The following is a 16,607-nucleotide window of genomic DNA, read 5'->3' as shown; positions in this document are numbered from 1 at the left end:
TAGATTCGATAGGACTAAGATTAATTAGCGCATAATCTTCGCATTACATCTGTTGGAGTAGATGTTTTTTGTTTGTGCGTGTATTAGATTAGATAGGCCTATGACATTAGATTTGTTTGTGCGTGTATTAGATTAGATAGCCCTACGATTGCAAATTAGTTTCTGCATGTTGTTTGTTGTCTTTCACTTGTAGGTTGGATTGATGAATAAACAACAATTTTTAATCAGTGTTAGTTATAGCATAGTTACTTTAAGTTATAGCAATGCCCTAAGACATGCATGTTGCAACTATGAGACGCCGACTAATATTGTATGTGTTGCACGTTTGTTTGATGCATGTTCCAGTATGCATAATTTTGTTTTTTTTCAATTTACTGTTAATTAGGCACTGTCACCGATTCTTATATCTATTTGTACAGTACCATATGAAAATAAATGATTAGATAAATTATGTTGCTTTTTATTATGAAACTAATTGGTTAAATAAGTACTTGTTAAACTGTCATTTTATGTGCTGCACGTGTCTCTGCTGAATGTTTCAGTATGAATAAATTATGTTGTATAGTTTTCTATCGACTGTGGGATAGTGTATTCCATTATTATGTTTCATGCAACAATATGTTAGGAAAAAAGTTGATTACATAATTTATGTTACTATAACCAAGTATATTTTTTAACAGGATGGATGAAATCAACGGAGAAATTGTTTGCGCCGTAGAAAAATGGTGCAACTTATTGCCGGTCTATCTTCCGGTCAACGGGCCGCACTTGCCGAAACACCACTCCGTAGCATGCTTCAGATACCTTCGCTGAAGATGCGTACACTGTTGATCCGGTACATGGTTGAGATATTTGATCCTAGCAAGGGCAGATTCATTGTACAAGACTTGGTTGGCGAAGTGTCTCTCGGTGCCGTGGATGTTGAGTGCATCTTGGCCTTGGAGAACCACAGACTGTCGGCAGAAGGTATTCTCGGTGAGGAAGGTGAGGATGTTAAAGATCGAGTGCCGCCTCAATTCTTGTGCAAGACCACAGGTAACATAGTCATCGATGATCTGATTGTGGACATCACAAAAAATAAATCTGCCGACGACGATTTCCTTCGGAGAGTTGTCCTCGTGTTGCTTGGAACAGTTCTTGCTCCCATGTCGAGCAAGACTGTACCAAAGCAATATTACGCATTGGTGGACGATGTGAAGCATATATCCAAGATTAATTAGAATGCATTCACCCTCCGGGTTCTGCTGGACTGCCTTCACAACGTGAGGAGAGGCAAACACCTCCGCCAATGGCCGAGAGGGAACTTAGCTCTCCTGCAGGTACACCTTTCAGACTTGTACCATTGCAAAAAAAATATGATTGCTAATTTACCTGCTGTATATTACTAATTGTAATTTTTCATATTCATGCAGTACCTGTACTGGGAGAAGGTTCAGCCTCTGGAAGGTGAATGCGCATTCAATCCTAGCTTGTCCATGGAACCTCTAATGAGGAATTGGACTGAAGCTGCAGCCTCAAGGAGAGACAAGTTTGATTATGACCACGGCCGTGGCCGTGGTAACATCAAGGTAATTCATTACATTGGGTACTTCTTAAATCTTTTATATAACATAATTAGTTGTATTAATATTTTTATTGATCACATATACTTGTATTTCACATGCAGATTGAAGACAACATAACGAAGGAGTATAGGGCGCAGGAGCGCAAAGTACCCGAACTAGAAAAGCCAAAAATGAAGCCCGCCGTTGGTGCGGCAAAGAAGTCCAAGTTAGCCTCAAACGCGGACGAGATGATGAACCTCATCATGAAGCGGTGTATGGATTACATACGCAGCCAAATGAAGGAAATACCGGAACAAGTAGCCGAGGTGAAACACCCTTAATTCTATGTTTACAACATTTTTGAAGTTACAAAACCGTGCCGACATTAATTAATATTTTTAATGTAATGCAGAGATTGCTAGAGAAGTTGAACCAAAATGGTGTGATGTACAAGCCAGCGGCTGCTGCGGCTTCCGGCAACAACGATGCCGACCTAGAAGTGGATTCCTTTGAGAATGGTCCGCCAGAAAAAAAAGAATTCGTGTACAAGGATGACTCTGACGGTCTAGAGCCCGTGATTGATTTGACACAGCCTGACGAGCCTGTTGTAAACCAGAACAACGATGATGAGGAAGTATGTTTTCATTTAATTGTCTTCATTTATCTCAATTATGCATCTTCATTTTCGTTAACTGAACCTATCACATTATTTCTTTGTTAACTAGAAAACACCTGCCAAGTTAAATGTTGACAAGACAACGAAGCCTACTGATGAGTGCGGCGCAACACCGGAGAACCCTTGGATTGTAGGTAATTCTCCTCGAGCAGAATCGTCCGACATTGACATTTCTGCAAGTTCTATCGACAGGATGGTGGGTAAGAGCAAGGGGAAAAAGTCTGCAGCAACCGCAAAAGAAGACGATGTTATATCCGGGAAGCGCCGACGGACTGTTCCCAAGAAATTTGAATCCCCCTTTAAACTTGACAAGCCCGGCAAGCGAAGCGCTCGCGGTACTAAGCCATCCGGCAACACTACCGCAACTAGAGGTACCGTTAGTAGCTATCTTAGTGCTTAATTTACTACCATTTCATGTACTCACCGTTCGTGACGTTCGTAATTTATCATGCAGCCCTGTTTAGTGACAATGACATGGAAGGCTCTGTTAAGGACGATTTGACACCGGAACTCATCGATGCTGCTGTTGCGTTTGTGGAGGCAGCTGCTCGGTCTGAGAAGAATATGACAAAAAGAGTTTACTACAATGAACGTGGCACCTCTGTGACTGTGGAGAGTATACGACCGGTACTTGAGCATACATGGCTGGCGGATGACGTAAGATCTATTACCATGTCCTGCTATTTAAGTGCATAATCTAGGTGTCACCTATGAAAATAAAATGTTCTATTATTTTACGCAGATTATCGATGCTTATCAGACACATTTGGCTCTGCGCGTTGGTCATGATCGGCACCTCTGTCCAACCTGGAGGTCCAAATACCTTGTTGACCGTGCTAAGGCACGAGACAACCCTAAACCGTCGAAATACAACATGGATAGTGCGCTGAGTAGAGCTGGAGCAGTACGTAGGGTTCTGGACGAGTATATCGTCCGTGATAAGGTACGATATGTTCTTACTAGTTCATTAACACTCATTTCAACAAGCATAATTGCATCTGATTACAAATGTGTTCCAAATTTTAGTCGTTTATCCCGTTGAACGTCGGCAATACACACTGGATCACCGTGGTGATGCACAACCTCAAGAAAGAATTCCGAGTTTTTGATTCGCTCTATCCTCTCGAGTTCTCTCTCGACACTGTGAAAGCACTGGTACTCTCCCCAACATTGAGCATTCTTCATATGAAATGTCATATGGTTTCTCATTACTACTTTCTTTCAAATAGCGACTAGCAATAGCAATTGATATGGCAGAGGCAAACTGTATTACACCTGGCAAATATCCAGACGTCACTAAGTGGCCTATCATACCTCAAATCGACATGCCACTACAAGAGGACGGGTGAGTTATGGTTCATCATTTTCTACTTACGAAAGACAAGTTCGTGTGCACGGTGACTAATGTTTGCATATATATTAGGAACTCTTGTGGCCTTTTTGTGATTGAAGTTATGGAGCGTTGGGACGGGGATCGATGGACCGCCGATTTTACCCAGGTAATTTGTCCTCTCTGTTCGTACACTTGTACAATTGTCGTATAATACCAACTTCTATTCATTAAACCTTGTTCTAAAAATTGCAGGGCACGGTTAATGCAAGGAGAAGGCGTCTCGTCGCCGAGTTGGTTCTCTCACCTACCAACACACTCGAATGTGTGAAGAACAAAATCCGCGACATCGCAAAGAAAAGCAAGGCGTGAAGACATCATACATGATTCAAGATTCTAGTTTTAGTCGTTTGTTTTAAGTCCGGAAGAACGTTTCCCGGCATGGACAACTTTGATTTTCTATCATTCATGTAATAAGCACGATACCATGATTTTGTGTGGATTTTTGGTCGCTCACACATACTTGTGTATGTGTAATGCAGTCAGACTATACGTTTCGTACCAATAAATTTTTGCTTCCCTTCATTTGTTCTACCTTAATGTTTTTTGCTGCTGTGTTCATTCTTTTCTGTCATGGAAGAGCAATTCATTTCTTTTTTACTTTTGCATATTTTTTGATTTGATTTGGCATTATTCAACAATAAGAAAAAAATTGATAAATTCCTTTTTGTTTGCCTGAGAATCAACCTCGGCTGTCGTGCCATCCGGTGTGGGATCCCGCGCCCGAGACAACGACAGATCCGGTCCCCGCGCGGGCGACCCAGTCGACGAGCGCCAGTTCGCGCAGGGGGCGTGGTAGGTCCGGTCCCGCCCGACCGCTCGGTGGAGACAGCCCGTGTGTCGGACGCAGACGGGCCACCCGTGGATCCTGCGATTGGTGGAGTAGGCAGATCTGCCTAGGATCCCGTGCGCATGATTGCCGTTGGATCTCTCGGGATCGGCGTCCGCAGGTGGATCTTCCTCGTGTCTTGCGCCAGACTCCCTTGGCGTTATGTGTTGCTTGAAATCACGTTTCACAGTTTTTTTGCTGCATTTTTGTTAGCCTTTTCCTTTTCTGCATCATGAAGATCAGGATCAGTAGCACCATCAATCACATGATCATCTACTATTTCGCCCCCTTGATCAGTACGATTTGGAGCTCCGGTGGAAGCAAAAGAATTTCAGTGCTTAGCCGAGAACCCGCATTAGGATGCAGGTCAAACAAGGGCAAACTATTTCGAAAGTGATATAATTTATTGGTTAATATAATATACTTAGACCTTACACAAATGAACTGGCCACAATGCAGATAGGACTTGATCATTCTGTTCAACAATAAACCACAAAACATACTTAAAATTCATCACAAATCTCCTTCAGCTTCTTGATCTTATCAACGTACCCATGTTTCTGTTTGAGAAAATCTGCAATAATATACTCAAGTTTTTTCTTCTCTTGCTTCAGCTAGTCCCTCTCTCTCATCACTTGGTCTCTCTCTAGCACCACCCGGTCCCGGTCTTTCTCAGCCTTTACCCTCAGGACCTGATGTAGATTGGCACAACCATGGTCTGCCATCTTATTCTTCTCCAGCTCCTCTTTGAGATCGCTAAGTGACAATCTTGCATTGCCCAACTGCGTGAGAGCATCCTCCTTATCAGCCACCAGTTTAGCAAAGTCCATTTTGAAAAATCTCAGCTCTTCCTCCGTCCTCCTCTTTTCTCCAATTAACATGCATTTTTCTTCAGCATTCTTAATATTCTGTCTCAGCTTCTCGTCATACATGCTCCACAGTTCTCTCACGCAGAACTTCGTAGCCACTGACCACTCCGGGTCTACCCATTCCACATAGTTACATTTCACTTCTTCCTACAGTATGAAAAAATATGGTCTCAATCATATATGCACAAATGCAATACAATTACATGCAATGCACTAAAAATATGGTCTCAATCATATAAACACAAAATGTAGCATGCAATGATATACATATATATATATGGATCAATTAACTACAAGAATATGCTATTATGTGCTAAAACAAATATTAGACCGTAAAAAAAACAACATAAATACGGACTTTGTAAATGCACAAATTAATTGAAATTGTATGCAATTTTGGGCAGAACAATTGATTACCGCGAAGTAAATCGAGCACGAGGTAATGTAAACATATATTTACAGTACGGAACAACATACCTTCTGACCACAGGCAAGAAAACGTCTGCCAGTGTCCAAGGAATCAAAAGCAACTAGCCTGATGCAAGGTTCTCGATGCAGACAAAGAGAAGACAGATCGTGAGCAATGCCACTCCATTCATAGCAAGGGATAGTCATAGGAAGCTAAACGAAACAACAGAGATAATGCACAAATCAACGCCCTGCGTTAAATACCGGAAATGAAGAACCCTAACCCTAAGCCTAGCACTTTTAGGAGATTATATAGTAGGAGCGTACCTGCAGGCTAGTCACGGATTCGCCATCTGAAGAAGAGCTCGACTCGTCGCTCCACGAAACCATGGCATAACGTGACCGGCGGCAAGACGTGGATCGGTGGTGGCGGCGGCGGCGGTCGCAGTGGATAGATAGAACGCGCGTGGAGATCGCGAGGGAAGAACCGCCCCGACCAGGAGGCCAGCGCGGCCCATTTAAACGGGCTGTAATAAAAATAAAAATTGTTAAATGGGCTCGGCAACGAGAGCGGCCGTGTGTCGCGCCGTCTAACGGCATCCGTCACACCCCCCTCCACGTCATCGCGACAAGCGGCCCGAGTTACAGTACAAGCCATAAAATGGTGGGTTTTTCTTTTCTTTATGAGAGGAAAATGGTGGGTTTTTGGTACGAAGTCTATACTATAGACCAAAGTGAGCTGGTATCTTCTATATCTAAATGGTGGTGAACCAAAGGAGTGAATTTTTTTTAATTATTACCACACATAATTACATCTTCTATATCTAAACAACTAGCCACCACTAACCTATTTCTTTTAACATGCAAGTTTGCCACCTCGTCATTCAACATGTATGGAGAAAGGTCCACCACAACATGCAAACAAAATATTCCCGCAACAACATAATGTTACACGTAACCATTTCTCTATGAATATATTGCAAAACATTCCCGCAACAACATGCCGGGTATCCTCTAGTTTTCTAATATAATATAACTACAGTGGACAACACAAAAGATGCCATCATTATACAATGGCTAAAATGCTATCCATTTTCCATGATTAAAGTCCCTAGTGACCGCCTCGTGTTTAGTCCATATATGCTACAACCACTATCTCAAGGTACTGGCCTCTCGCAATAGTATATATCATGTATCATGTATGCAGTAACACGTTGTAAACACCTCACTATTAGATCACTGGATTCATCCTAACATAACTTTAGCAACTGTTCTACTCTTCTTCGCCCACCACGCTTCTGCACACGATAACAGGAAAAGTTAATGAATGACAAGTTAAAAACAATTATAACCTACAATGCATACAAAAACTTACTTCTTATTTAGTTTGCATTTCTTGCTGCATTTAGTGTGCCCTAGCAATTTGCATGCGCCGCACCTGATTCTGATCTCGTCGTACGAAAGTGGCCTACCATTTTTCGACATAGGGCGGTTCTCATCTACCTTAGTTGCACCTTTCGTTGATACTTTAATAGGATCATGAACTTCAACTATGTTGCCTTCACCATCGTCTACATATTCAATTGCACAAGTACTAAGATCAGCCGTTTTCTTACTCAAATTTTCCTTTAGCTGATCATACTCATGGCTCTTAGCTATCACGGTCTTCAAACTCTCCTGTAACTGATCCCACAAAGTTGGGTGTTTGCATGCTGCATGCATAGCTTCTGAAGCCAACACACTGACCTGGCTATATTTCATTCTTTCAGCTGCTCCAGTCCATCCAAATCCCAACAGATCGCTTGTGCGCCTGGCGGGCAGTCCCAACCTTGCGTCTTTCGTGAACCGCACAAGAACTAAACACTTTGGTATTTCAAATATATTCAAGTACTTCAGTACATGGAATATGTGCTTGCAAGGTAGACCCTTTCGAATCATTCTTCTGCAGCTGCACCTTATAGTTTCTGCGGAATTTACTGGAGTGTACTCCACCCAAAAACGGCTCTTCCGGTTATTCTTCCAGGCCACGATGTACTGCTGTGATCCGTCTCCGAGCTTTATTTCTACAATCTCCATGCCACCAATTTTCCTAAGATCAGCTTGCAACATATAGAAGTTTGCTGGAGTGAAGACGTGAGAAGCAGCTATCTCAAGTTCCCTCGAGCTAGTAACTGGCACCGGTAAACTCTGTGAGGCCGTGCAATCATCTCGTGCCTCATTCTCACGGATACGTATAACGGCGTTCTCATAGTGCAAAATCATATCCACCAGGGTCATTTCACCGTCTAGGTGGAGGTGAAGGCATGAGTTTAGACTTTCACTCCTCTGGTTGCTTTTCATGCCAAGCCAAAAACCCTCTCTCAGATAAGCCGCGGCCCACAGTCTCCTCTTCTTATACATCCGTCTCAACCATGTTACTGTTTTTTCCGACTGCCATCTTTTGGAAAACGCGTGCCATCTCTCCTCAAACGTGGCCGTGGACGTGCTGTAGTACAGAAGAGTTCGGAACTCCTTCAAGGACTTGTGACTGAGGTGAATCTTCATATTTTTTTCTATATGCCACGTACATATACGGTGTCACACGTCTGGCAAGACTTGGCGAATTGCCTTGATCATCGCAGCGTCGGCGTCCGTGATAACACTCTTCGGCATCTTTTGACACATGGACCTCAAGAAAGTCTCCAGCAGCCACACATATGTCTCTTCGGTCTCGTCCGAAACTATGGCACAAGCAAAAACAGTGGTCTTCCGGTGATTGTTAAGACCAACAAAGGGTATGAATGGCATACCATACCAGTTCATCTTGTACATGCTGTCAAATACAAGCACGTCGCCGAAGTCCTCATAGTCATGACAAGACTGGGAGTCACACCAGAACATCCTATTCATATGTCCTTCCTTGTCTAGCTTGTACTCGAAAAAGAAGCTAGGATCCCTCTGTTTCCTACTGACCATGATGACTATGACTGTGGCAGCATCACCTTTTGAAAGCAGCTTCCTCTTCTCCCTGGCGCAAAGGTTGTATATTTCACGCCTGGTAAAACCAACACCGCCATACCATACATGTTTGCTGATGAAGGTATCCATCATGTCGTGAATTTTAATCCCTGCAGCTCCCATGGACAGTATCTCAGCTCTCTGGTACTCTTTGATTTTTCTGTGGGACCAAAGAAAAGGTACCTCGTCCGGTCCTGCCAAGATATGGCTATGCTTGTCCTCAAAACTATCAACATACCAAACCCCACGCTTTTGGTCAAGCTTCACGGTCAGGTGCGCTTCGCAGTGGCAGCGTGTCTCGGGTCTGAGCCTACGGCTGTGTCCTTCCTCGGTTAGCAACCTGCTGTCACGTTTTCCTTGTCTGGAACAAACAAACCGCCTATAACGCATATGACGTGACTCGGTTTTGCTATACCTGACCCTATTCTTTCTAATGCTGAAACCATTATCTCTAGCATAGCTGTTGTAGAAATCATACGCAGCCTCGTGAGACGTAAAAGTCATTTGTATTATCTGCATGAACACATCCCTCTTATCATCTGCACTAGCAGTATCTTGGACATTCTTTTTCCCCTCAACTTCTGTCACCTACACAATCATAACATAGCCATGAAAACAGTTTTCTATGGTATAACATTACTTCCATACAACATTGATTACATACATACCTCACTCATGATGACCGACGATTGTGACTCCCCAGAATCAGATGCAACTAATGATTCGACATCAAGGCCTGTCTCCGTGTCGGATTCACCGTAATAGTCGTACGCATTATGACATTCGGAAATGAGCTAAAAAATATAACACAAATACATAAGTACTTATCATATAATATTCCAGGATTAATTCAATTTGCATGCATGCCAACAAAAAATTCCACTTCCATACCTGACTAATGTAATCTTCATTCGAGATCTCCGAGTTGTTTTCCTCACCACCATCATGCTCATTGTTTTCCTGACCATCATCATGTTCATCCATCTATAAATTTTCAAAATATAATATTGTCGGATGCCACCAAAAAATTACAACACGATAATGCCACTCACATTAAGATCTTCCAATACGTTCCCATTCTCTGACCTATCTCCACGATCTGAATTTTCATCATCTGACCAATCTTCTATCAAGTCTTTCATCAGTTCTTCAAACTCCATGTCATACATCATATCAGTTAACTCATCGTCCGCCATTTCCTACAACAATTATTATGTATCATCACATGTGCAAACATTATCAATGCTGACATATACAACACCTAGCGCACGATCACGGATGTTAAATAAACTACACCAACCGGAGAGCGCCCCAACCGAGGGCGTTTAGATCGTGCACACAACCGACGCCAACGACCTCTGATCGCCCATGGATCCTCCCCCCTTTCCACACCAAGCGGCGTTAAGGTACGTCCCACGAATCCAGTACGTGATCACTTTGGATCACGAGAAGCAGCGCTACCCGTGATAACATGCGCCGCTGGATTCCTAGCCCACGGCACCAGTCGTGATTATTTTGGATCGCCGGATACCTAGGTAAGACGCCGCATCAAATAACGGAGCCGTCGTGCACACAACCGACGGCAACCAACGCTAGGTTAACCCTAGAAAGAAGAAACCCACTTTAGCCCGCGTGATCACTGTGTATATCACGACGAGCAGCACTACCAGAACAAGATCTGCGATGGCCTGGACCGCCAGAAAGCTAGGTTGCCCGCCCCGCTAGGTTAACCACTACGACGAAAACAACGGCAGTTCGTTTGATGCTGCCGCGAGCGAGACAAACGTGGGGAAATGGGATGCGGTACCTGCGAGCGCTGGAGGTTGACGACGGTGCCGTGCGCGCTCTCGGACGAGATCGCCGGCGATAAGATCGCTGCCGCCGATATTCCTACAGAAACTCACCAGAATGATGGAGGAGCTGCGTGAATGATGGAGCTGCGTGATTGATTGAGCTGCGTGATTGATGGATCGGCCGTCGGCATGTCCTACCTGGTCGTGGGGTCGTGTCATCTTTTTTTTTTCGGGATGTCACCGTATACATACGTATGGGTCATACGGGTTATACGGGGCTTGGATATGGGCTACGGGGGCTTGGATATAGGCAGCGGCGGGCCGGAGAAAAAATAGATGACGGGGGTCAAGAATACCCCTAGAAAATTGAGTTAGGGGGTGCACCGGAGCAAGCCTCGTTTTTTGGACCTGCTAGCTCAGGGAGTGGTAAGAAGTGCTGACTTGGCGGGGTCAAAAGACGCAGTCGACAGTGCGCGACGGACGGAGACACTCCTGCCGAACGGGTGTGGTGTGGATAAAGAGATAGAAGCGGCTGCTGCAGCGGCAGAGCCATCTCCTCCCCCTTCTCCGTCCGCCCCCAGCGCAGCGCAGCCGCCGTAGAGCCGCCACAATGCCGGTCTCCTCCGTGGCCTCGCCCCTCCTGCTCTCGCTCTCCGCCTCTTCCTCCTCCTTCCTCTCCTCCTCCTCTGTCTCCTTCCTCCCCTCCCCCTCCTCCTCCTCCTCCTTCCCGCACGCCTCCGTCAGGGGGAGGCCGTCCGCCTCCATCCTCCGCGCGCTGCGGGCCGAGGCCACCACCCTCCCGGTCATCAACTTCACCGGGGAGAAGGTCGGGGAGGTCGCCCTGGACATCAAGGCCGCGCCGCCCTCCACCGCGCGCGCCGTCGTGCACCGCGCCCTCATCACCGACCGCCAGAACGCGCGCCGGGGCACGGCCTCCACCCTCACCCGCGGGGAGGTCCGGGGCGGCGGGAGGAAGCCATACGGCCAGAAGAAGACCGGGAAGGCGCGGCGCGGGTCGGTCCGTACGCCGCTCCGCCCCGGCGGTGGAGTCATCTTCGGCCCCAAGCCCCGGGACTGGACCATCAAGATCAACCGCAAGGAGAAGCGCCTCGCCATCTCCACCGCGCTCGCCAGCGCCGCCGTCGCCAACGACTCCTTCGTCGTCCAGGAGTTCGACGAGGAGTTCGCGACGGGCCCCCGGACCAGGGACTTCGTGGCCGCGCTGCAGCGGTGGGGGCTCGACCCCAGGGAGAAGGCCATGTTCTTCTCCACGGAGCTTGATAATAACGTGCGGCTGAGCGGCAGGAACATCGGCACCCTCAAAATGCTAACTCCCAGGACTCTCAACCTGTACGACATCCTCGACGCACGCAAGCATTTCTTCACCCCGGCCGCCATTGACTACCTCAACTCGAGGTACGGTACCACCGGTTTTGATGAATATGAGGGTGACGATGGCGAGGACGACGGTGAAGAGGAAGGGGTGGAGGAGCAAGAGGAGGGAGAAGAAATCACAGAGGAGGCTGACCAAGGTACATACAGCTATCCATGAACATTTTGCAGTGCTGATTGCAATTTGCTGTTTGATTATTTCTATGCTAGATATGTGGGAAGAACTAGTAATTCCAAGCTGAAATCCTTTAGGTACTACTCCCTCCGTCCGGAAATACTTGTCGTAGAAATGGATACAAATGGTTGTATCTAGAACTAAAATACATCTAGATACATCTATTCCTCGGACAAGTATTTCCGGACGGAGGGAGTACCATAATATAAGAGCGTTTTTGACACTATGAGATGGAGTTTAAAAAACGCTCTTATATTATGGGACGGAGGGAGTAGTATACATGTTTAAACAGGCAGTGAGGTGAACATGTAGGAATGATTAGGTTGTTAGGACACCGATGTTACAAACCCTTAACATTACCATGGTTGAGGCTTTGACATTATCTAGTGACATGAATTGAGTTGCCTGTGACTGCCGTAAACAGTTAGTGCAGCATATTGCATAAAGGGTTATGGACAAAAGATGAATGAAATTTGACAGTTTATATACTTGATCCACTGCAATACCAAGATAGATTGTCCCCTCCAGTTAATCAATAGCTTGCAGCGACACTTACCGATACCATTAAAAGGAAAATAAAATCCTGCATGTTTCCAATCAAGGCACCTTTGATGTTAAAAGCCGTAGCTTAAGTAGGGGCACACCAATCAAGACACCAAGACAAAGAAATGTTAACACCATTTTGTTTCTTAAGGCTGGATAAAGGCTCCATGGGATTAGGATTATATGTTTTTGACAGTTGTAGGATTCTTCACACCATTTAAGAAAGTCTATCATGCTTGAGTCTCTTATTAATCTGTACTCCGCACTGTATTTCCCCTTTGCTTTTACTATGACAAGCATAGAGTGAGCTTTTCTTTTTCAAAAATCTCATGGACCTAAAGCAAAAAAAATTAAAAATCTCATGGAGGATATAGTTGAAGATTTACTATAGAAGCATGCTTACAGATCCACCTATGTTGATGATAGGTCTATCTAGCGCTTGTATGAATTGTGTGCAACAATATGCTAATTCTGTACTTCTGTAACCGGGGTAATTTAATCTCTTAGATTAGGGGGGCAAGTCAATAATTTATAAATATAAAATGACCTCACATGATGGAATTCAATCTTTTATACCAAAGATGGATTTAAATTTCAAACATTGAACCAACAAAGAAAAGGTGTGAAACCATGCTATCCATGAAATCCGTGGAAGTAGAACTCCAGGAATCCTGATGCATTCCTTGTAGTCACACAATCTGGTGTGCCACCTGCCTACCACTAATCAGCCGTTCACCTGACACTTTCATCATTGGTGCTCTCACCATTTATTTCAAAGTTGTTCTGTTAGAATTTGAAAGCACCAGCTGGATGTCTCAGTTGAAGCCTTGCTACGGGAGCCGGCAAGTGAATGCATGGTCTAAGTGTAACAGCATGATTATGTTAACTAGTCTCATTTTACCTTACAAGTGGTCGCTTGTAACAAACTTCCTTAACTGTTATTCTCTCTAAATGAGAGGCAGCGCGTCTGCCATAGTTTCTCGAAGAAGAAAACAACTACTCCCTCCGTCCGAAAAAGTTTGTCCCAAGCTTGTCCCTCAAATGGATGTATCTAGCACTAACTTGGTGCTAGATACATCCATTTGAGGGACAAGCTTTTTCGGACGGAGGGAGTACTTGGAATCACTTTAATGAAGCAGACAGTAGTGAGTATGCTGGGTGTAGTAAAAATAAGTGGTAAACCTGTTTAGAACAAATGTTTCTCTCAAGCCCATTCCTCTGCACATACTCCCTCCGTCCGAAAAAGCTTGTCCCAAGTTTGTCCCTCAAATGGATGTATCTAGCACTAACTTGGTGCTAGATACATTCATTTGAGGGACAAGCTTTTTCAGACGGAGGGAGTACTAAGCAGTAGTTACAGTAGATAAGTAATTATTTATTATTTGGTACAGTGTTTTGTTAGTCTTTGATTCCTCCTCTATTAGTACTTGTTATTATTTCAAAAACAATTTATGAAGTCCGTTTTGTGCAATTTTCAGATGCGATTGGAGAGGCTGAGGCAGACAGCATTTCCTAGGTAATTATTATGGTGTTTCTTATTTGTTGGTTTAGGAATTGCCTCTCCAATGAAGAAGCCTTTTTGGTTTGCTTTTATTGTAATTTGATTATGTATGTTACACACTGATGCAATATATTAGATTTTCAGTTCTCCCATATATTTTTCAGATACACTCAAGTTTTTCAATCACCACATGTTTTTTGCAACTCTCGTAGTGTTTCGCATCCTTGTTTCTAAGAACTGATGTCAATCAGCTGGTTACTCCCGCTTTTCACATACTTGAGGATTTACGAGATTCCAAATTTCTGACCAGAATATACTGCAAAAATGTCTTAATTAACTGCAAAAACGTGTTACATACTTGCATTATGGGGCAGAGGTAGTACTAAGTTGTGACCATAATTTGGTTGGGGTCTGCTCCTGTGTCGATGTATGAACTGTGGTTTCATTATGATAATGGAGCCGGGGAGAGCCTCCCTGTTAGTCTAAAAAGTTTTTTTGGTTGGGGCGTGCATGGCCCCGGTTTTACAAGCCTCAGGCTGACTCACTGCATTTTGCACTATTAGAATAAAACCAGGCCAAGAGCATTCTGGGCTGGGCCTAGCTCGACTTGGACATGCAGTATGAAATTAGTATATCTAGCTGCTGGTCTTGAAACTCTAATCCCAGCCCAGCCATAAACGTCAAATCATTTTGCTAGGATCTATTTCGGATCCACATAAGTCATAAGGACCCTAGTGGACCGTAGTCCGGCTAGTGTGCTCTTGTTGGACACCAAGATTTATATTTCATGCTTGGGTTGTTGCCTTGTTGGGCACACGGGGCTACGCAAGAAGAAAATTGCTAGGCCATCATTTTAAGCTTGAGTTGTTGCCTTGTTGGACACATGGGCTACGCAAGAAGAAAATCGGTAGCCATCATTTTAAGCTTTCTTCCTCTTTGACCTGTAATAGCTTTTCTGAAACCTTATCCTGACATAGCACTGGCCAAAGCTAGGCCTTATACTTTTAAAAAGGTGGAAACTTTGGCCTTCAGTTAAAATTTCCCTTTTACTTGCAATTTGTTGGACCTTACTTGTAGTTTGCCCTATTTACTCAGAAGTCCTTATCTGCTCCTGAGCTCAAATGAACCCAGAAGAACAGTAAAATTTGAAAAAATAGCAAACAAACTCAAAAAATTCTGAATCTTTGTGGCAACAAACATGGTTGAGTGGCGAATGGGCTTGTAGCCTAGTGGTTGCAGCGACCTTAGTAGCACCCTGGGTTCGTCTCCCGGTGTGAGCGGAGTTAAACAGGTCTGGGCAAAAATTTCTGGAATAAAAGACTGTAGGGCTGTTGCTCTACAGTAAAAAAAACGAGACCATCCCTTGGAGGCATATTTTTATAGAAGAAACTCTAAGCACCACGGGTTACTCCGTGACTCGAACCCGGGTGGGCTAGATAGCTCCATGCCAAAAAACAAACGACATCAGCTCAAAGAGTTCAGGAAGACCAACCATCCACACTTGATTAGTACTGTGGTGCGCTGGGAAAAAAAGGTACCTCCAAAATGTATTTAAAATGGCCTTTTAGAGCACCGGTTTTTTTTTCAAGCATCGTGTATGTCATTTCTTCATGAAAACTTGCAGTAGTTAGAACACTCAACCATGTCTGTTGTAAAAAAAATCAGAATTGTTTCGTTTCTTTTGCTAGTTTTTTGGATTTTTACTGTTCACATCTGGGAGCCAAAACTCAATGTCCCTATTTACTCTGCTTTTGACAATCCTAACAGATTATCTGTAAGATTATGACTAACACAATAACCCACTATGGTCATGGGCGGAAATGAGTAGAATCTTACTTAGGTTGAGCCAACATCCTTTTCATTGTTTTTTAAGGTTTTGCTGGATAGAAAGCATCCTTATTATAACAGTCCACTATGGTGTAAAGCACGCAATTATGGGAGTGGGACCTGACACGGCATTTCATTCATTTTTTGTGGCGGACTGGTCATACAGAAAGTTTGCGCAATTGATTGGTTCCGATTTGGATCTACTCCTACAACTTTTTCTATACTCCCTCCGTCTAGGTGTATAGGCCATCTTACGAAAACAAAATATTCCCAAAAGTCCTAGACGCATTACATTAAATCTCGTTCTCGTTTCCCTCCCAGCCTCGTATTGCTACACACCTAGGGAGAAAGAGGAGGCGCCCAGAGGAGAACGGCCACTGCATGCATCGCTACTGGAGTTTGATTAGGCAAGAGGGGAAAATATCAGCTGCTACGGGAGCACCTAAGTTTAGGTGCTCCAAAAGCTTCTCGGCCATTGGATCTGAAATCCAACGGTCATCTACAGATGCGCTGGACCCGATTTGCAATACAAATTTTTGGGGGTGTTTCCTGAATAAAAGCGTGAGCTCTCTCCTCGGCCTTCGGATCTCAGATCTAACGGTTGAAAAGCTCCTGGAGCACCTAATCTTAGGTGCTCCCGTAGCACCAGATATCCTCCCTAGG

The 16,607-nt window shown here is 44.4% G+C and overlaps 3 protein-coding genes across 3 annotated transcripts; 2 read left to right on the top strand and 1 right to left on the bottom strand.

Moving 5' to 3' along the window:
- The first annotated feature begins 839 nt into the window (after window positions 1–839).
- LOC120963456 (uncharacterized) lies at window positions 840–3,922 on the top strand. The gene is made up of 11 exons (XM_040388095.2): window positions 840–1,160; window positions 1,413–1,568; window positions 1,667–1,870; window positions 1,957–2,178; window positions 2,270–2,555; window positions 2,675–2,847; window positions 2,963–3,163; window positions 3,247–3,375; window positions 3,450–3,565; window positions 3,644–3,719; window positions 3,806–3,922. The coding sequence occupies exons 1-11, from the start codon at window positions 840–842 to the stop codon at window positions 3,920–3,922; spliced, it is 2,001 nt and encodes a 666-aa protein (XP_040244029.2).
- Window positions 3,923–8,293: 4,371 nt separating this feature from the next.
- LOC109779271 (protein FAR1-RELATED SEQUENCE 5-like) lies at window positions 8,294–9,909 on the bottom strand. The gene is made up of 5 exons (XM_020337871.3): window positions 9,766–9,909; window positions 9,605–9,697; window positions 9,382–9,507; window positions 9,129–9,301; window positions 8,294–9,074 (listed from the first exon to the last, which is right to left on the bottom strand). Exons 1-5 carry the CDS (start codon window positions 9,907–9,909, stop codon window positions 8,294–8,296), a joined length of 1,317 nt encoding a protein of 438 aa, XP_020193460.2.
- Window positions 9,910–10,962: 1,053 nt separating this feature from the next.
- Window positions 10,963–14,269, top strand: LOC109779279 (large ribosomal subunit protein uL4c). Its single transcript, XM_020337878.4, has 2 exons — window positions 10,963–12,038; window positions 14,095–14,269. The coding sequence occupies exons 1-2, from the start codon at window positions 11,117–11,119 to the stop codon at window positions 14,130–14,132; spliced, it is 960 nt and encodes a 319-aa protein (XP_020193467.1). The 5' UTR covers window positions 10,963–11,116; the 3' UTR covers window positions 14,133–14,269.
- Window positions 14,270–16,607: the final 2,338 nt, after the last annotated feature.

This window comes from Aegilops tauschii, chromosome 4, assembly GCF_002575655.3.
Source record: "Aegilops tauschii subsp. strangulata cultivar AL8/78 chromosome 4, Aet v6.0, whole genome shotgun sequence".
NCBI classification, from domain to species: domain Eukaryota; kingdom Viridiplantae; phylum Streptophyta; class Magnoliopsida; order Poales; family Poaceae; genus Aegilops; species Aegilops tauschii.
The sequence above is the reverse complement of the archived record's forward strand: the minus strand, read 5'-3'. Positions and strand labels throughout refer to the sequence as shown.

Excerpts from the sequence above, each read along its gene's own strand:
- LOC120963456 (XM_040388095.2), top strand. The coding sequence starts at position 840 with ATGGTTGAGATATTTGATCCTAGCAAGGGCAGATTCATTGTACAAGAC. Across the intron at positions 1,161-1,412 it reads CTCCCATGTCGAGCAAGACT|TACCTGTACTGGGAGAAGGT; the intron begins GTACCAAAGCAA and ends ATATTCATGCAG. Across the intron at positions 2,556-2,674 it reads CGGCAAGCGAAGCGCTCGCG|CCCTGTTTAGTGACAATGAC; the intron begins GTACTAAGCCAT and ends TTTATCATGCAG.
- LOC109779271 (XM_020337871.3), bottom strand. The coding sequence starts at position 9,909 with ATGGCGGACGATGAGTTAACTGATATGATGTATGACATGGAGTTTGAA. Across the intron at positions 9,698-9,765 it reads ACGTATTGGAAGATCTTAAT|ATGGATGAACATGATGATGG; the intron begins GTGAGTGGCATT and ends GAAAATTTATAG. Across the intron at positions 9,302-9,381 it reads CGTCGGTCATCATGAGTGAG|GTGACAGAAGTTGAGGGGAA; the intron begins GTATGTATGTAA and ends ATGATTGTGTAG.
- LOC109779279 (XM_020337878.4), top strand. The coding sequence starts at position 11,117 with ATGCCGGTCTCCTCCGTGGCCTCGCCCCTCCTGCTCTCGCTCTCCGCC. Across the intron at positions 12,039-14,094 it reads CACAGAGGAGGCTGACCAAG|ATGCGATTGGAGAGGCTGAG; the intron begins GTACATACAGCT and ends TGCAATTTTCAG.